The 21,014-nt window shown below is 46.2% G+C and overlaps 1 protein-coding gene and 1 long non-coding RNA gene across 3 annotated transcripts in view; both read left to right on the forward strand.

Moving 5' to 3' along the window:
* The first annotated feature begins 2,017 nt into the window (after positions 1-2,017).
* On the forward strand, positions 2,018-3,009 carry LOC127918207 (uncharacterized). Of its 2 annotated transcripts, none has more exons than XR_008099467.1 (3): positions 2,018-2,249; positions 2,358-2,453; positions 2,780-3,009. It is a non-coding gene; the product is annotated as an uncharacterized LOC127918207 (long non-coding RNA). The 2 variants fall into 2 exon arrangements; XR_008099466.1 differs by lacking the exon at positions 2,780-3,009 and adding an exon at positions 2,527-2,592.
* A 5,004-nt stretch (positions 3,010-8,013) lies between these two features.
* Positions 8,014-21,014, forward strand: part of LOC127905996 (Na(+)/H(+) exchange regulatory cofactor NHE-RF2-like) — a 53,000-nt gene continuing 39,999 nt past the window's right edge. Inside the window, exons 1-2 of the mRNA XM_052501479.1 lie at positions 8,014-9,211; positions 10,377-10,671. Of these exons, the coding sequence (XP_052357439.1) occupies positions 8,939-9,211; positions 10,377-10,671 (568 nt within the window). The 5' untranslated portion in view covers positions 8,014-8,938. The remainder of the gene's footprint in view (positions 9,212-10,376; positions 10,672-21,014) is intronic.

Raw genomic sequence — 21,014 nt, forward strand, 5'->3', positions numbered from 1 at the left:
GTGTCAATGACAGTGTGTTGGCAGCAGCCACTCAATGTTAGTGGTGGCTGTTTAACAGTCTGTTGGCCTTGAGATAGAAGCTGTTTTTCAGTCTCTCGGTCCCAGCTTTGATGCACTTGTACTGACCTCGCCTTCTGGATGATAGCGGGGTGAACAGGCAGTGGTTCGGGTGGTTGATGTCCTTGATGATCTTTATGGCCTTCCTGTAACATCGGGTGGTGTAGGTGTCCTGGAGGGCAGGTAGTTTGCCCCGGTGATGCGTTGTGCAGACCTCACTACCCTCTGGAGAGCCTTACGGTTGAGGGCGGAGCAGTTGCCGTACCAGGCGGTGATACAGCCCGCCAGGATGCTCTCGATTGTGCATCTGTAGAAGTTTGTGAGTGCTTTTGGTGACAAGCCGAATTTCTTCAGCCTCCTGAGGTTGAAGAGGCGCTGCTGCGCCTTCTTCACGACGCTGTCAGTGTGAGTGGACCAATTCAGTTTGTCTGTGATGTGTATGCCGAGGAACTTAAAACTTGCTACCCTCTCCACTACTGTTCCATCGATGTGGATAGGGGGTGTTCCCTCTGCTGTTTCCTGAAGTCCACAATCATCTCCTTAGCGAGAGATTGAGAGTGAGAGTGACAGAGAGACAGAGATTAGGAGATGAGTGGAGGGGATGTAGACAGAGAAAGCAGAAAGAGAGTGAGAGTGAGAGTGAGACTGACAGAGAGACAGAGATTAGGAGATGAGTGGAGGAGATGTAGACAGAGAAAGCAAAGAGAGAGTGAAAGCGAGAGTGAGAGTGATGAGTGGAGGGATGTGACAGAGAGACAGAGATTAGGAGATGAGTGGAGGGGATGTAGACAGAGAAAGCAGAAAGAGAGAGTGAGAGTGAGAGTGAGAGTGACAGAGAGACAGAGATTAGGAGATGAGTGGAGGGATGTAGACAGAGAAAGCAGAAAGAGAGAGTGAGAGTGAGAGTGACAGAGAGACAGAGATTAGGAGATGAGTGGAGGGGATGTAGACAGAGAAAGCAGAAAGCGAGAGTGAGAGTGAGAGTGACAGAGAGACGGAGATTAGGAGATGAGTGGAGGGGATGTAGACAGAGAAAGCAGAAAGAGAGAGTGAGAGTGAGAGTGAGAGTGAGAGTGAGAGTAACAGAGAGACGGAGATTAGGAGATGAGTGGAGGGGATGTAGACAGAGAAAGCAGAAAGAGAGAGTGAGAGTGAGAGTGAGAGTGAGAGTGACAGAGAGACGGAGATTAGGAGATGAGTGGAGGGGATGTAGACAGAGAGAAAGCAGAAAGCCAGACAGGAGAGTAAAAGAGAAAGGAGAGATAAAATGTTAAGAGACAAATAAAGTGGGTGATTAGAGCCAGACTCATCACTCCCCCTTCTCTCTTGATCTCCCTTTTTCCTTTTCCTCATTCTCTCTCACCTCTCTCATTTTTCTTTCTCCCTCCCACCTCTCTCCCTCCCTCCCTCCAGTCCTCTAAAGCTGCAGTGTCTACGGATCCTCAGTATTTCCCAGCTGAATTCATTAATGTGTTTTGGTCTTGTCTGCAGCCCTTGAGCTCTGCACTTTGTTTATAGTCATCAGCTGTCTAGTGCATTAGGCATAGAACTCTCTACGTGTTACACACAATGTGCATGACCTCAGCTCAGAGGAAATGATGATACAAAATGTAAAATGGAACAGAACAGAAGGATTCTCGCCAAAGGTGTGTTTGCATTGTGAGAAGACAAAAAAAAGTAATTTAATCATGAATAAGACACAAAGGAAAACAATGGTGGACTTGCAGACGTATCTATTGACGCCCTCACCACAACGCTGGCCTGAGTGGCAATTGCCTGGAAATTGCTATTTTATTTGAAAGGTCTGCCATTATAGTTAATGTAGGAAGAGGGAACAATTCTCTGGGTGTAATAGTTTATTGTGTTCCGTTAATGAAAGGGATGAAAACTGGGACATCCATTTGATTTGGTAAACTGGGACATCCATTATGGTTAATTAGGAAGAGGGATAGGTGGCAAACTGGGACATCCATTATGGTTAATGTAGGAAGAGGGATGAGGTGGTAAACTGGGACATCCATTATGGTTAATGTAGGAAGAGGGATGAGGTGGCAAACTGGGACATCCATTATGGTTAATGTAGGAAGAGGGATGAGGTGGTAAACTGGGACATCCATTATGGTTAATGTAGGAAGAGGGATGAGGTGGCAAACTGGGACATCCATTATGGTTAATGTAGGAAGAGGGATGAGGTGGTAAACTGGGACATCCATTATGGTTAATGTAGGAAGAGGGATGAGGTGGTAGGAAGAGGGATGAGGTGGTAAATCCATTATGGTTAATGTAGGAAGAGGGATGAGGTGGCAAACTGGGACATCCATTATGGTTAATGTAGGAAGAGGGATGAGGTGGCAAACTGGGACATCCATTATGGTTAATGTAGGAAGAGGGATGAGGTGGCAAATGGTTAATGTAGGAAGAGGGATGAGGTGGGACATCCATTATGGTTAATGTGGGAAGAGGGATGAGGTGGCAAACTGGGACATCCATTATGGTTAATGTAGGAAGAGGGATGAGGTGGCAAACTGGGACATCCATTATGGTTAATAGGAAGAGGGAAGCAAACTGGGGGATGTAGGAAGAGGGATGGTAAACTGGGACATCCATTATGGTTAATGTAGGAAGAGGGATGAGGTGGCAAACTGGGACATCCATTATGGTTAATGTAGGAAAGGGATGAGGTGGTTACATCCATTATGGTTAATGTAGGAAGAGGGATGAGGTGGCAAACTGGGACATCCATTATGGTTAATGTAGGAAGAGGGATGAGGTGGTAAACTGGGACATCCATTACGGTTAATGTAGGAAGAGGGATGAGGTGGTAAACTGGGACATCCATTATGGTTAATGTAGGAAGAGGGGATGAGGTGGCAAACTGGGACACCCATTATGGTTAATGTAGGAAGAGGGATGAGGTAGCAAACTGGGACATCCATTATGGTTAATGTAGGAAGAGGGATGAGGTGGTAAACTGGGACAGGAAGTGGTCATTTCCTGTTTAGTGAATAATTCCATTTGAGGAAAAGGTGGATAAACCAGTTAGTTAGTTAGTTAGTTAGTTAGTTCGTTCGTTCATTTTTACTTAGTTTGTTACTTAGTTAGCTAGATATAAGTGATTTATATCAACATTATACCAACTACAAACACAGTGTATATGGTATGTATATATACCTTCAAGTCCACATGGACTAGTGCAGTACACAGGGAAGAGGGTTTGATTTGGACCAGGCCTTTAGAATCATTATCTCTTGTGCAGCCAGTAGATCCAAAAAGAAGGCAGAAACAACCATCATTACATTTCACTTCACAACTTCCTGCTACTTACAACTTAACACTAACAGCACTCATTAAAGGTTTTGTTAGCTTAAAACTTTGATTCACCTCTTACTCCCCCTCTCCTCTTTCTTCCATTCTCTCTCCCTTATCCACCCCCAGGACTGCAACTAAAGCAGAATAACTAACGACAGAGAATGATAGATGAGAGGAGGAGTGAGAAAATGAAAGAGAGAGATATACAACTCAATGCATCGCCGAAAGCCCTGTTTCTCTCCTCTCTTTCCTTTCTTTCTTACTTCCCTTTTCTCTCACTCACTCTATCTTTTTGGAGGAACTGAAAAATTCAGAGAAAGTACATTTAGATTTACTTAGATTTAGATTAAAATGTTAAATGATTGATGGAGAGAGAGAGAAAGACAGATAGATAAAAGAGAGAGACAGACAGGTACAGAGAGAGACAGACAGATACAGATAGAGAAAAGAGAGAAACAGACAGATAAAGAGAGAGACAGACAGATACAGATAGAGAAAGAGAGAAACAGACAAATAAAGAGAGAGAAAGAGAGACAGACAGGTACAGAGAGAGAAAAAGAGACAGACAGGTACAGAGGGAGAGAAAGAGAGAAACAGACAAATAAAGAGAGAGAAAGAGAGACAGACAGGTACAGAGAGAGAAAAAGAGACAGACAGGTACAGAGGGAGAGAAAGAGAGAAACAGACAAATAACGAGAGAGAAAGAGAGAAACAGACAAATAAAGAGAGAGAAAGAGAGAGACAGATACAGAGAGAAGACAGACAGACAGACAGACAGACAGACAGACAGACAGACAGACAGACAGACAGACAGACAGACAGACAGACAGACAGACAGACAGACAGACAGACAGAGAAAGAGAGAGAAAGAGAGACAGAGACTCCTCCAAGAAGAGACACTAATATCCTGGGATGACACTAAAGACAGGACTGCTCCTCCAAGAAGAGACACTAATATCCTGGGATGACACTAAAGACAGGACTGCTCCTCCAAGAAGAGACACTAATATCCTGGGATGACACTAAAGACAGGACTGCTCCTCCAAGAAGAGACTAATATCCTGGGATGACACTAAAGACAGGACTGCTCCTCCAAGAAGAGACACTAATATCCTGGGATGACACTAAAGACAGGACAGCTTCTCCAAGAAGAGACTAATATCCTGGGATGACACTAAAGACAGGACTGCTCCTCCAAGAAGAGACTCATATCCTGGGATGACACTAAAGACAGGACTGCTCCTCCTAGAAGAGACTAATATCCTGGGATGACACTAAAGACAGGACTGCTCCTCCAAGAAGAGACACTAATATCCTGGGATGACACTAAAGACAGGACTGCTCCTCCAAGAAGAGACACTAATATCCTGGGATGACACTAAAGACAGGACTGCTCCTCCAAGAAGAGACACTAATATCCTGGGATGACACTAAAGACAGGACTGCTCCTCCAAGAAGAGACTAATATCCTGGGATGACACTAAAGACAGGACTGCTCCTCCAAGAAGAGACTAATATCCTGGGATGACACTAAAGACAGGACTGCTCCTCCAAGAAGAGACTAATATCCTGGGATGACACTAAAGACAGGACTGCTCCTCCTAGAAGAGACTAATATCCTGGGATGACACTAAAGACAGGACTGCTCCTCCAAGAAGAGACACTAATATCCTGGGATGACACTAAAGACAGGACAGCTCCTCCAAGAAGAGACTAATATCCTGGGATGACACTAAAGACAGGACTGCTCTTCCAAGAAGAGACTAATATCCTGGGATGACACTAAAGACCGGACTGCTCCTCCAAGAAGAGACTAATATCCTGGGATGACACTAAAGACAGGACAGCTCCTCCAAGAAGAGACTAATATCCTGGGATGACACTAAAGACAGGACTGCTCCTCCAAGAAGAGACACTAATATCCTGGGATGACACTAAAGACAGGACTGCTCCTCCAAGAAGAGACACTAATATCCTGGGATGACACTAAAGACAGGACTGCTCCTCCAAGAAGAGACTAATATCCTGGGATGACACTAAAGACAGGACAGCTCCTCCAAGAAGAGACTAATATCCTGGGATGACACTAAAGACAGGACTGCTCCTCCAAGAAGAGACACTAATATCCTGGGATGACACTAAAGACAGGACTGCTCCTCCAAGAAGAGACTAATATCCTGGGATGACACTAAAGACAGGACTGCTCCTCCAAGAAGAGACACTAATATCCTGGGATGACACTAAAGACAGGACTGCTCCTCCAAGAAGAGACTAATATCCTGGGATGACACTAAAGACAGGACTGCTCCTCCAAGAAGAGACACTAATATCCTGGGATGACACTAAAGACAGGACTGCTCCTCCTAGAAGAGACACTAATATCCTGGGATGACACTAAAGACAGGACTGCTCCTCCAAGAAGAGACACTAATATCCTGGGATGACACTAAAGACAGGACTGCTCCTCCAAGAAGAGACTAATATCCTGGGATGACACTAAAGACAGGACTGCTCCTCCAAGAAGAGACACTAATATCCTGGGATGACACTAAAGACAGGACTGCTCCTCCAAGAAGAGACTAATATCCTGGGATGACACTAAAGACAGGACTGCTCCTCCAAGAAGAGACTAATATCCTGGGATGACACTAAAGACAGGACTGCTCCTCCAAGAAGAGACACTAATATCCTGGGATGACACTAAAGACAGGACTGCTCCTCCAAGAAGAGACACTAATATCCTGGGATGACACTAAAGACAGGACTGCTCCTCCAAGAAGAGACACTAATATCCTGGGATGACACTAAAGACAGGACTGCTCCTCCAAGAAGAGACTAATATCCTGGGATGACACTAAAGACAGGACTGCTCCTCCAAGAAGAGACTAATATCCTGGGATGACACTAAAGACAGGACAGCTTCTCCAAGAAGAGACTAATATCCTGGGATGACACTAAAGACAGGACTGCTCCTCCAAGAAGAGACTAATATCCTGGGATGACACTAAAGACAGGACTGCTCCTCCAAGAAGAGACTAATATCCTGGGATGACACTAAAGACAGGACAGCTCCTCCAAGAAGAGACTAATATCCTGGGATGACACTAAAGACAGGACTGCTCCTCCAAGAAGAGACTAATATCCTGGGATGACACTAAAGACAGGACTGCTCCTCCAAGAAGAGACTAATATCCTGGGATGACACTAAAGACAGGACTGCTCCTCCTAGAAGAGACTAATATCCTGGGATGACACTAAAGACAGGACTGCTCCTCCAAGAAGAGACTAATATCCTGGGATGACACTAAAGACAGGACTGCTCCTCCAAGAAGAGACTAATATCCTGGGATGACACTAAAGACAGGACTGCTCCTCCAAGAAGAGACTAATATCCTGGGATGACACTAAAGACAGGACTGCTCCTCCTAGAAGAGACTAATATCCTGGGATGACACTAAAGACAGGACAGCTCCTCCAAGAAGAGACTAATATCCTGGGATGACACTAAAGACAGGACTGCTCCTCCAAGAAGAGACTAATATCCTGGGATGACACTAAAGACAGGACTGCTCCTCCTCAGTTTCTCTCTGTTGTTGTGTTTAATCCACAGTTTGAAAAGTATGAGAAATAGTGCTGTCTGCAAGTTACAAATAATAAAAAAAAATATGAGCTGGCGCACACCCAGAACAATTATTTTGTGTGGAGGTGCTGACTATCACCAACGTTTCGGCTTAAGGACACAGAGATGCCGAAACGTTGGTGATTTACCCAATAAATGACTGGGAGTTTATATGTGGAGTGTGTGACGCTCCAGAGAGACAATAACGTAAACATATACTGTAAATACAGTATGTGAATATACTGTATCAGAATGGTTAAAAAAACTAACATTTTGTGTTATTCTCGACAGTGGTTAAATGCATTGTATCCACATTTGTGGTCGTATTGTGTTTTTGAATTGTCAAATAAATCAAACACAAACAAAATAAAGTAGGCTAAATATAAATAGAATTGCTAGAACCGGCATCCCCATTCAAGTCAATGAGACATACTGGTGCACTGGACATAGAATCAGGAATTCTATTTCTACCTCTTGATCATGTATCATACCTGTATTGTAGAGTAACATACGGTCAGTACATGTACAGTCTACGTGGCCTCTGCAAATACATCCTCTGCTACCACCTGCTGTTTCTATGTATAGACAGCAACAGCATATTATATCCATATATACAACCTCCTTGGCCTTAGAAAAGACAGAGTAGGGTATCAGCTGACCCTACCCCCAATCCTAACCTTAACCATAGTGGGGAAAATGCAAAACTGACCCAAGATCAGTGTCCAGGGGAAACTTCCCACCAGAGCTGTAAAGACTCCTCTCACTAGTTTCACTGTGACAATGCAGGCCAGACGGGCTCCCCTTCTGTTGCAGTTCAGCTTGTGCTACTCAGTGTAGGATAGGGTGCGTATATGCCAATAACATCTCCCTTCTCCCTTCTCCTGAAGTGTACACTTGTACACTAGTTCCCACAAATCCCCCCCACCACCACCACACACAAAAACATTGATACTACTATCACTTTCCATACCCTTTTTACATGTATTTCGTGATTTGACCACTTAGGGGCACCATTGTAACATTAACGGTATGCGTAATTGTATGCCATGCGTAATGGTGCTAGAGGGTCATGTTACAAATACATCGTTATTTACCTGAATTTAATGACAATGAATCATTGTGTTGTCAACATTATACAATTGAGTCCTTTCCGACACAACAAAACAACCTCCTAACTATTTTTGGTTAGGTCGCCATTTTGGACACTTGAGACACCCAGCGAGCACACTGATTGGTCGATTACATGCGGAGTCCTCATACCTGGACACCCATCCCGTGCTAAACGGCAATATTTCCACAGCATGCGCTTGATTAGGATACTCAGTGAGAAAGGACCCCTTCTTAGACCACTCTTCAAGAGCCGCGCTCTTATAATGACAGCCCCAGAAAAACTCGTTGATTTCTAGCGAGGGTGGTGCTATTACGCACCAAACGAGTGTCCTATCCAATTATCTGTAAACCCGGCTTGTGTTATAATTGAATCCTTATTCCCCAACCGGTTGTTATGGATGGAGGTCGAGAGAGGGGTTAGTTAGTGCCTGTTGCTCTTTCCTGGTGCAGCATGTTGCACGGGGGGTCTCTCGCTTTATCAGTCCTCAGGATGGGCAAATTGGAGGGATTGAGGACGCTGCGCCGCCAACAAGAATAATTCACTCGTTTTCGGAGAGACGACACGACTAGCGGATATCTTGGCTCCACTATGCAATACGTTCGCCTGGGTCGATAATTTACGCTATTTTTAGGAGCAGTTTGCATTTATTACATGTGAAGTTCAATGCTGGAATATAATTTTTAGTACGGAATGTTTTCTTGTGTTTGGAGCGTTTTTGTGTGTGAAGAACCTGCAGAGCAACTTTTGGAGCAAATTACGCATACGCAGAGGATGGTGTTTTACATGTAGAGTGAAAGTTTCGCTCTGCGCTCTGTTGGGTCATTATTGTATTACATTTTTGTATGTTTTCTGCTTTGCTAACTATATTCAAGAACAAAATAGGTTTAAAGTCCTGGACTGCAGGAGAAATGGCCAGCGAACTGAAACCACGGCTTTGTATCATGACAAAGAGTGAGAACGGGTATGGGTTTCACTTGCACGGTGAGAAGGGGAAGAACGGCCAGTTCATTCGCAAAGTTGAGCCCGCGTCGTCCGCCGAAGCTTCGGGGCTGCGCCCGGGGGACCGTGTCATTGAGGTGAACGGGGGAAATGTGGAGAAAGATACGCACCATCAAGTGAGTATAGCACATCACGAACTGTCCAACTCCATCCGGTTTTCTCTGTCAGTGGTCTACATCGACATGTTTAATATGCGCCAGCAGCACACCACCCTGCATAACACTGCTGGCTTTAACCAGCAGCACACCACCCTGCATAACACTGCTGGCTTTAACCAGCAGCACACCACCCTGCATAACACTGCTGGCTTTAACCAGCAGCACACCACCCTGCATAACACTGCTGGCTTTAACCAGCAGCACACCACCCTGCATACCACTGCTGGCTGGCTTCTGAAGCTAAGTAGTGTTGGTCCTGGTCAGTCGCTGGATGGGAGACCAGATGCTGCTGGAAGTGGTGTTGGAGGGCCAGTAGGAGGCACCCTTTCCTCTGGTCTAAAAATAATGCCCCAGGGCAGTCATTGGGGACATTGCCCTGTGTAGGGTGCTGTCTTTTGGATGGGATGTTAAACGGGTGTCCTGACTCTCTGTGGTCACTAAAGATCCCATGACACTTATTGTCAGAGTAGAGGTGTTAATCCTAGTGTCCTGGCTAAATTCCCAATCTAACCCTCATACCATCATTGCCACCTAACCATCCCCAGTTTACAATTTGCTCGTTCATCCCCCCGCCTTTGCCCTGTAATTATTCCCCAGGTCGTTGCTGTAAATGAGAATGTGTTCCCAAACCCTTCCTCCCTAGTCCTTTACCCCGCGCCGCTCAGCAGTAAGTCATCACTGGCGGAGACAGACGTCTACTGGGAGGCCTGGGACAAGGGAGACCCACTTTAGACACTTCAACAAAGAGTCTGACATGATGTAGGGTCCAGCTACTGTAGAGAGTGTTGGTGTTTCTGTCTCCCATCACCCCCTATTCCCTGTGGTTCACTACTTCATTATCATGTCAATTATCATGTTATTACTCTCATTCTCTTTCTCTCCCTATCTTATGCTTTCATCCTCTCCTTTGTTCCATTCCATTCAAAGGGCTTTATTGGCATGGGAAACATATGTTTATATTGCCAAAGCAAGTGAACTAGATAATAAACAACAGAGTAATATATACAATTTAAAAAATGAACAGTAACACTCACAAGTTTCAAATATACACATTTCAAATGTCATATTATGGCTATGTACAGTGTTATAATGATGTGCAATAATGATCTCCCTCTCCCCACAGGTGGTGCAGAGGATCAAGGCGGTGGAGCATGAGACCAGGCTGCTGGTGGTAGACCGGGAGACGGACGAGTACCTCCGCAGCCTGCGCCTCGTCTGCACCGAAGAGATGGCTGTCCATCTGGGGGACCCACCTCGGTGTCCCCTGCCTCACCCCCAGCCTCACCACCCCCTCCTCGCCCCCGGCCTCCTCGCACACAGCCAAGAGAGAGAACGGCTCTGTGTCCAAGCTGCCCACTACCCTGACCAGAGAGGTACCCAAGCCCACGCGAAGGTCTCCGTCGCGGGCCGCCAAGAAGGTGCGTACCCCTCGGTTGAGACTCAATGGATGTTTACTTTGTGGGGGTGTTGTGGTGGTGGGTTAGTGCTGGACTGGAACAAAAGCTTCCACATGCACAAGCACACACCAGAGACCCCCAGCTGACATAGATACATGCTTTTTACACTGGAGTAGGGCTGTGTTCTTGTGTTCTTGGCTGGAACAAAATCCTGCACTCATATCTGCACATCAGAGATGGACTGAAGGCTCCAGGATCAGGGGATGGTATTTCGGGGATTATGGCTGAAGTTAGGGGATGTTTGAGAGAACATACAGTACTTACTTAGGCCTTTGAATTCCTTATGGAATTCCACACTTCCTATCTCTTCCAAACCCTTCTGTCCTGCACCATTCCTTATGGAATTCCACACTTCCTATCTCTTCCAAACCCTTCTGTCCTGCACCATTCCTTATGGAACTCCACACTTCCTATCTCTTCCAAACCCTTCTGTCCTGCACCATTCCTTATGGAACTCCACACTTCCTATCTCTTCCAAACCCTTCTGTCCTGCACCATTCCTTATGGAACTCCACACTTCATATCTCTTCCAAACCCTTCTGTCCTGCACCATTCCTTATGGAATTCCACACTTCCTATCTCTTCCAAACCCTTCTGTCTGCACCATTCCTTATGGAATTCCACACTTCCTATCTCTTCCAAACCCTTCTGTCCTGCACCATTCCTTATGGAATTCCACACTTCCTATCTCTTCCAAACCCTTCTGTCCTGCACCATTCCTTATGGAACTCCACACTTCCTATCTCTTCCAAACCCTTCTGTCCTGCACCATTCCTTATGGAATTCAACACTTCCTATCTCTTCCAAACCCTTCTGTCCTGCACCATTCCTTATGGAGTTCCACACTTCCTATCTCTTCCAAACCCTTCTGTCCTGCACCATTCCTTATGGAACTCCACACTTCCTATCTCTTCCAAACCCTTCTGTCCTGCACCATTCCTTATGGAATTCCACACTTCCTATCTCTTCCAAACCCTTCTGTCCTGCACCATTCCTTATGGAATTCAACACTTCCTATCTTTTCCAAACCCTTCTGTCCTGCACCATTCCTTATGGAACTCCACACTTCCTATCTCTTCCAAACCCTTCTGTCCTGCACCATTCCTTATGGAATTCAACACTTCCTATCTTTTCCAAACCCTTCTGTCCTGCACCATTCCTTATGGAACTCCACACTTCCTATCTCTTCCAAACCCTTCTGTCCTGCACCATTCCTTATGGAATTCCACACTTCCTATCTCTTCCAAACCCTTCTGTCCTGCACCATTCCTTATGGAATTCCACACTTCCTATCTCTTCCAAACCCTTCTGTCCTGCACCATTCCTTATGGAATTCCACACTTCCTATCTCTTCCAAACCCTTCTGTCCTGCACCATTCCTGGAATTCCACACTTCCTATCTCTTCCAAACCCTTCTGTCCTGCACCATTCCTTATGGAATTCCACACTTCCTATCTCTTCCAAACCCTTCTGTCCTGCACCATTCCTTATGGAATTCCACACTTCCTATCTCTTCCAAACCCTTCTGTCCTGCACCATTCCTTATGGAATTCCACACTTCCTATCTCTTCCAAACCCTTCTGTCCTGCACCATTCCTTATGGAATTCCACACTTCCTATCTCTTCCAAACCCTTCTGTCCTGCACCATTCCTTATGGAATTCCACACTTCCTATCTCTTCCAAACCCTTCTGTCCTGCACCATTCCTTATGGAACTCCACTTCCTATCTCTTCCAAACCCTTCTGTCCTGCACCATTCCTTATGGAATTCCACACTTCCTATCTCTTCCAAACCCTTCTTCTGCACCATTCCTGGAATTCCACACTTCCTATCTCTTCCAAACCCTTCTGTCCTGCACCCTTATGGAATTCCACACTTCCTATCTCTTCCAAACCCTTCTGTCCTGCACCATTCCTTATGGAATTCCACACTTCCTATCTCTTCCAAACCCTTCTGTCCTGCACCATTCCTTATGGAATTCCACACTTCCTATTCCAAACACATTCCTACTTCCTATCTCTTCCAAACCCTTCTGTCCTGCACCATTCCTTATGGAATTCCACACTTCCTATCTCTTCCAAACCCTTCTGTCCTGCACCATTCCTTATGGAATTCAACACTTCCTATCTTTTCCAAACCCTTCTGTCCTGCACCATTCCTTATGGAACTCCACACTTCCTATCTCTTCCAAACCCTTCTGTCCTGCACCATTCCTTATGGAACTCCACACTTCCTATCTCTTCCAAACCCTTCTGTCCTGCACCATTCCTTATGGAATTCCACACTTCCTATCTCTTCCAAACCCTTCTGTCCTGCACCATTCCTTATGGAACTACACACTTCATATCTCTTCCAAACCCTTCTGTCCTGCACCATTCCTTATGGAACTCCACACTTCCTATCTCTTCCAAACCCTTCTGTCCTGCACCATTCCTTATGGAATTCCACACTTCCTATCTCTTCCAAACCCTTCTGTCCTGCACCATTCCTTATGGAACTACACACTTCATATCTCTTCCAAACCCTTCTGTCCTGCACCATTCCTTCAAGGTGTTGATACGTCACCCCCACTTTCTTCATGTCTTGTTCTGTGTCACCACTCAAGGTGTTCTTGGGTCTTCCTCTCTTGCTTTCACCCTGTGGGTTCCAGGTAAGATTGAGTTCAAGGGTAGCTCAAGGGTAGCTAAACCCAATATGCTATCTGCACAGTACCATGCTGTCACCGTGTGCTGGTATTTGAATGTGGGTCAGCATTCTCTCGCTGTAGCAGCCAGAGAAGCCAATGTATAACATCTGATTGCCTTTAGTCACAGATCTAGGGTCAGTCTATCTTCCCCAAATCATAACCTACACTTTTATGGGGAGACATACAAATTGACCTTAGATCTGTGTCTAAGGGTGACTCCATCCTATACCCGCTGAGATCTGATTACCTGGGTCTTGTTTTTGAGCTGGCTGACTGAGCTCCAACCTGTACTGATGGCCTAGATTAGATTAGACCTGTCCTCTATTTGAAGGGAGCCCTGTCCAAGACCTGTCAACACACAGTAGTAATTGTGTGTGTGTGTGTGTGTGTGTGTGTGTGTGTGTGTGTGTGTGTGTGTGTGTGTGTGTGTGTGTGTGTGTGTGTGTGTGTGTGTGTGTGTGTGTGTGTGTGTGTGTGTGTGTGTGTGTGTGTGTGTGGTTTCAATGGTCAGAAAGGCACTCAAAGGTCAAGGGTCATTACATCACAGTGGTTAGGATTCTGACCTAATGGACAATGCAGCAATTCTCCCTGTGCTTGCCAAGTACCTCAGTGACATCCTGTGGCTGAAGAAACTACTATCCACACAGTATTACAGTAGACCTCAGTGTAGAAGTGCTGGGCTAGGATCAGTTTAGTGTTTTAGATCATAATAAATAAATAACAATAAATAAGATGGATGGACAGGGGGACCTGATCCTAGATCAGCCCTCCTACTCTGTAAAGCTTTATGAATAGGGACCCTTGGGTGAACATGTTCTGGTGAATGGTTGTATGTGCAGATGTCTGAAATATGATAGCCCTGGCTTATGGGCTGCAAACTTCAATATGGTTCAAGTATTGCATGTTGATTTGTAAAACATTTCCGTTGGGTCCCTGTCTTCCTGACAATCTACTCTGCTGTTGATTTCATCTGCAAGAGGAGGCTCCTCTGCTTCTGTTTCATGCATTCAACAGAACATGTGTTTTCACTTACGCTCCTCTTGCCAATTGGTGCACGATGCAGAACTCTTATTTCTACAAAAGCACTGACAAGGCCAATCAGTGTGTGTGTGTGTGTGTGGGGGGGGGTGTATGTGTGCATGCGTGCATGCAGTGTGTGTGTGTGTGTGTTTAGCCTTTGCTCTGCTGCGATCGCTTTGTGAGCCGTGGAGAGAAATCCCAGCAGCCTGAGGGGCCAGAAGGCCTAACTAAGCTCAGGAAATGTATCCCCCCACACCCCTCCCCTCTCTCTCAATCTCTCTCTGCCCAAGCTTGCCTGAAGAGAACATAAAATACACAGAGACCCCAGAAAGAAATCCTTTCCAAGTGGGAGGAGGAAAGGAGAGGAAAGTAAAGGAGAGGAAAGGACCGAGTTTGGGAAACCCTGCACAACAGCCAGTCAGTGGGCCAGTGTAGGGTAGTGTGGATGTCTGGAGGACACGCACACTCACACTCTCATGTATGCACGGCACACATACACACACTCATGTATGCACGGCACGCACACTCACACTCTCATGTATGCACGGCACACTCACACTCTGATGTATGCACACACATACACACACTCATGTATGCATGCACATACACACACTCTCATGTATGCACGGCACACTCACACTCTGATGTATGCACGGCACACATACACACACTCATGTATGCACAAAGCACGCACACTCACACTCTCATGTATGCACGGCACACTCACACTCTCATGTATGCACGGCACACACATACACACACATGTATGCACACACTCATGTATGCATGAGCCTGGACACACACACACACTCATGTATGCACGGCACACACACTCACACTCTCATGTATGCACGGCACACACACACACACTCATGTATGCACGGCACGCACACTCACATTCTCATGTATGCACGGCACACACACACACTCATGTATGCACATGTTTGCGCACGCACACACACACACACTCATGTATGTGTGCACGCACACACACACTCTCATGTATGCACGGCACACACACACACACTCTCATGTATGCACGGCACACACACACACACACTCTCATGTATGCACGGCACACACACACACACACACACTCATGTATGCATGCACATACACACACACTCATGTATGCACGGCACACACACTCTCATGTATGCACGGCACGCACACACACACACTCTCATGTATGCACGGCACACACACACACTCTCATGTATGCACGGCACACACACACACACACTCATGTATGCACGGCACACACACACACACTCTCATGTATGCACGGCACACACACACACTCTTATGTGTGCACGGCACCCACACACACACACACACACATACACTCTCATGTATGCACGGCACACACACACACACACTCTCATGTATGCACGGCACGCACACACACACACACACACACACTCTTATGTGTGCACGGCACGCACACACACACATACTCTCATGTATGCACGGCACGCACACACACACTCTCACGTAGGACTAGGGTCCTGCAGCTGGACATGTCTATGGTAATGTGTAACAAGCAGTGGGTGGACGAGGAGGTGATATTTCCTGTTTCATCACAAAGGGATCAAAGTGTGTTTGTGAGATATGTGCATGCATGCGTGTGTGTCCACTCTAATCCACAGAGCTAAAATAATGTATTTATTTGTTGATATAGTTTAGTTGGTGGCCAGGACTCATTATAAAATAATAAGGGGACAGTATCCGGTCTGCAGCCTTCAGCTGACCCCAATGCCTTTACTCTGTCAGTGTCCCAACTGAGAGTCCATGTTTTATAAGAGATGGATTTCAGTCTAGATATGTAATATAAAACATGGACCATGCATCTGTAACTTCCATTGTAGACTCTAGAGGCTGATGTAGAGAGTGGGGGGGTACGACTGGAACGTCCCTCCTAGGTGTCAGTACCAGCCGTCTGTTTTCCCTCCTTGGCCTCCGCTGTGGTCCATAAAACAGACATAGAAACGTCTGACCAGCTGGATGGATGGGGAACAGGGAGGGAGGGGCTCTGTAGCAGGGCAGCAGTCTTTCACAGGATGGCTGCTTAACCACAGAGCAGTTCTGATCAGTTTTAGATGTGACTGTTTAGTCTACTCAGTTATCTAGAACTCTCTTTTTTCTCATCTCTACTGTGTATGCAGTGAGCCCAGTTTGCTACAGTAAGTGTTGTCAGGGCAGCCAGACTCCTAGGGTTACCTTGAATTCCAGGACTTCCTGGGGGGAGGAGTCGAGGGAGGAGCTGAGGGATTAGGCTCCAGTCTGCAGCCCAGTCTGTTCTGGGGCTGGGAAGTAGTGCAGGCAGCGCCTCTACAGAGCTCCACAGACCCCCTGTCACCAACCATAATCACTAACACATTCGCCTAATGTGTGTGTGTGTATGTTCATGTGTGCACGCGTGTGTGTCTGCATATGTGCATGTGTGCATTACTGCCTGCGTACGTGGGTGTATGCATGCTTGTCTGTATGTCCACATGCCACCTTTTGCATCAGTGCATCTGTGTGTGTAGAAGTCATACGATTCTCCCTGGGGTTTCCTGGGTTTGATCTCTCTTCATCTTCTGGTTTCCTTTTCCCTGCATTCCTCTACTGTTTACACTCCTGTGGATTTGAGAGACAGCTAAGAGAGTCCAGAAGAAGAGATGAACTCAGAACCAACTGATTTCAGGCTGTACTGACTATGTGACTGTACTCTAGCTGTACTGACTATGTGACTGTACTGTAGCTGTACTGACTATGTGACTATACTGTAGCTGTACTGACTGAGTGACTGTAGCTGTACTGACTATGTGACTATACTGTAGCTGTAGCTGTACTGACTGTACTGTGACTGTAGCTGTACTGGCTGTGGGACCTCACTGGCTGTGGGACTGTAGCTGTACTGACTGTGTGACTGTACTGTAGCTGTACTGACTGAGTGACTGAGACTGTACTGTCTGTGGGACTGTATCTGTTCTGACTGTGTGACTGTACTGGCTGTGGGACTCTAGCTGTGCTGACTGTACTGGCTGTGGGACTGTATCTGTTCTGACTGTGACTGTACTGTCTGTGGGACTGTATCTGTTCTGACTGTGTGACTGTACTGACTGTGTGACTGTACTGGCTGTGGGACTGTAGCTGTTCTGACTGTGTGACTGTACTGGCTGTGGGACTGTACTGTGGCTGTGCTGACTGTGTGACTGTACTGGCTGTGGGACTGTAGCTGTGCTGACTGTGGGACTGTATCTGTACTGACTGTGTGACTGTACTGGCTGTGGGACTGTAGCTGTGCTGACTGTGTGACTGTATCTGTACTGACTGTGTGACTGTACTGGCTGTGGACTGTATCTGTAATGACTGTGTGACTGTACTGACTGTGACTGTACTGGCTGTTGGACTGTGTGACTGTACTGACTGTGACTGCACTGGCTGTGGGACTGTGTGACTGTACTGACTGTGTGACTGTACTGACTGTGTGACTGTAGCTGTACTGACTGTGTGACTGTACTGGCTGTGGGACTGTATCTGTTCTGGCTGTGGGACTGTAGCTGTACTGGCTGTGACTGTACTGACTGTGTGACTGTACTGGCTGTGGGGCTGTAGCTGTTCTGGCTGTGGGACTGTAGCTGTACTGACTGTGACTGTACTGACTGTGTGACTGTACTGGCTGTGGGACTGTAGCTGTACTGACTGTGTGACTGTACTGGCTGTGGGACTGTAGCTGTACTGACTGTGACTGTACTGACTGTGTGACTGTAGCTGTACTGACTGAGTGACTGTAGCTGTACTGACTGTGTGATTATAGCTGTACTGACTGTGTGACTGTAGCTGTACTGACTGTGTGACTGTAGCTGTACTGACTGTGTGACTGTAGCTGTACTGACTGTGTGACTGTAGCTGTACTGACTGTGTGACTGTAGCTGTACTGACTGTGTGACTGTAGCTGTACTGACTGTGTGACTGTAGCTGTACTGACTGTGTGACTGTAGCTGTACTGACTGTGTGATTATAGCTGTACTGACTGTGTGATTATAGCTGTACTGACTGTGTGATTATAGCTGTACTGACTGTGTGACTGTAGCTGTACTGCTGTGACTGTAGCTGTACTGACTGTGTGACTATAGCTGTACTGACTGTATGACTGTATCTGTACTGAATGTGTGACTATAGCTGTACTGACTGTGTGACTGTAGCTGTACTGACTGTATGACTGTATCTGTACTGAATGTGTGACTATAGCTGTACTGACTGTGTGACTGTAGCTGTACTGACTGTGACTGTAGCTGTACTGAATTTGTGACTATAGCTGTACTGACTGTGTGACTGTAGCTGTACTGACTGTGTGACTGTAGCTGTACTGACTGTGTGACTGTAGCTGTACTGACTGTGACTGTAGCTGTACTGACTGTGTGGCTGTAGCTGTACTGACTGTGTGACTGTAGCTGTACTGAACTGTGACTGAGCTGTACTGACTGTGTAGCTGTAGCTGTACTGACTGTGTGACTGTAGCTGTACTGACTGTGACTGTAGCTGTACTGACTGTGTGACTGTAGCTGTACTGACTGTGTGACTGTAGCTGTACTGACTGTGTGACTGTAGCTGTACTGATTGTGACTGTAGCTGTGACTGTGATTATAGCTGTACTGACTGATTATAGCTGTACTGACTGTGTGACTGTAGCTGTACTGACTGTGTGACTGTAGCTGTACTGACTGTGACTGTAGCTGTACTAAATTTGTGACTATAGCTGTACTGACTGTGTGACTGTAGCTGTACTGACTGTGTGACTGTAGCTGTACTGACTGTGTGACTGTAGCTGTACTGACTGTGACTGTAGCTGTACTGACTGTGTGGCTGTAGCTGTACTGACTGTGTGACTGTAGCTGTACTGACTGTGTGACTGTAGCTGTACTGACTGTGACTGTAGCTGTACTGACTGTGTGATTGTAGCTGTACTGACTGTGTGGCTGTAGCTGTACTGACTGTGTGGCTGTAGCTGTACTGACTGTGTGATTATAGCTGTACTGACTGTGTGACTGTAGCTGTACTGACTGTGTGACTGTAGCTGTACTGACTGTGTGACTGTAGCTGTACTGACTGTGACTGTAGCTGTACTGACTGTGTGACTGTAGCTGTACTGACTGTGTGACTGTAGCTGTACTGACTGTGTGACTGTAGCTGTACTGAGTGTGACTGTAGCTGTACTGACTGTGATTATAGCTGTACTGACTGTGTGATTATAGCTGTACTGACTGTGTGACTGTAGCTGTACTGACTGTGTGACTGTAGCTGTACTGACTGTGTGACTGTAGCTGTACTGACTGTGTGACTGTAGCTGTACTGACTGTGTGACTGTAGCTGTACTGACTGTGACTGTAGCTGTACTGACTGAGTGACTGTAGCTGTACTGACTGTGTGATTATAGCTGTACTGACTGTGTGACTGTAGCTGTACTGACTGTGACTGTAGCTGTACTGACTGTGTGGCTGTAGCTGTACTGACTGTGTGATTGTAGCTGTACTGACTGTGTGACTGTAGCTGTACTGACTGTGTGGCTGTAGCTGTACTGACTGTGTGATTATAGCTGTACTGACTGTGTGACTGTAGCTGTACTGACTGTGTGGCTGTAGCTGTACTGACTGTGACTGTAGCTGTACTGACTGTGTGACTGTAGCTGTACTGACTGTGTGATTGTAGCTGCACTGACTGTGTGACTGTAGCTGTACTGACTGTGTGACTGTAGCTGTACTGACTGTGTGATTATAGCTGTACTGACTGTAGCTGTACTGACTGTGTGATTATAGCTGTACTGACTGTGACTGTAGCTGTACTGACTGTGTGGCTGTAGCTGTACTGACTGTGTGATTATAGCTGTACTGACTGTGTGACTGTAGCTGTACTGACTGTGTGACTGTAGCTGTACTGACTGTGTGATTATAGCTGTACTGACTGTGTGACTGTAGCTGTACTGACTGTGTGACTGTAGCTGTACTGACTGTGTGACTGTAGCTGTACTGACTGTGTGATTGTAGCTGTACTGACTGTGTGACTGTAGCTGTACTGACTGTGTGACTGTAGCTGTACTGACTGTGTGATTATAGCTGTACTGACTGTGTGACTGTAGCTGTACTGACTGTGTGACTGTAGCTGTACTGACTGTGTGATTGTAGCTGTACTGACTGTGTGACTGTAGCTGTACTGACTGTGTGACTGTAGCTGTACTGACTGTAGCACCAGGAATACAACCCCTTATGCACAATGTACACACATGAATCCAAAAATGATTTACCCTGTACAGTGTATGGTTGACTTGATAAGGTATAAAAGAAGGTGAAACTGGGGAGAAAGTGAGTGCTAGAGAGGAGAGAGATAGAGAGAGACAGGCATATGGTTGTAATAGTATGTACATACTGTATGCAAATAGTGGTGGATATAAAACTCAAAACAGGAAGGGGAACATTTTCTCATTTTCATCCATAAGCACAGCAGGCTTACCTATACAGTCATGTGAGTCGTGTCCAGCTTTCTAAAAAGTCTTTTTTAACCACTAATAGAACTAATAGAATCCTACTGAGGACAATGACTGGAGCTGCAGAG

This window comes from Oncorhynchus keta, unplaced genomic scaffold (genome assembly GCF_023373465.1).
Source record: "Oncorhynchus keta strain PuntledgeMale-10-30-2019 unplaced genomic scaffold, Oket_V2 Un_contig_13749_pilon_pilon, whole genome shotgun sequence".
NCBI classification, from domain to species: Eukaryota; Metazoa; Chordata; class Actinopteri; order Salmoniformes; family Salmonidae; genus Oncorhynchus; species Oncorhynchus keta.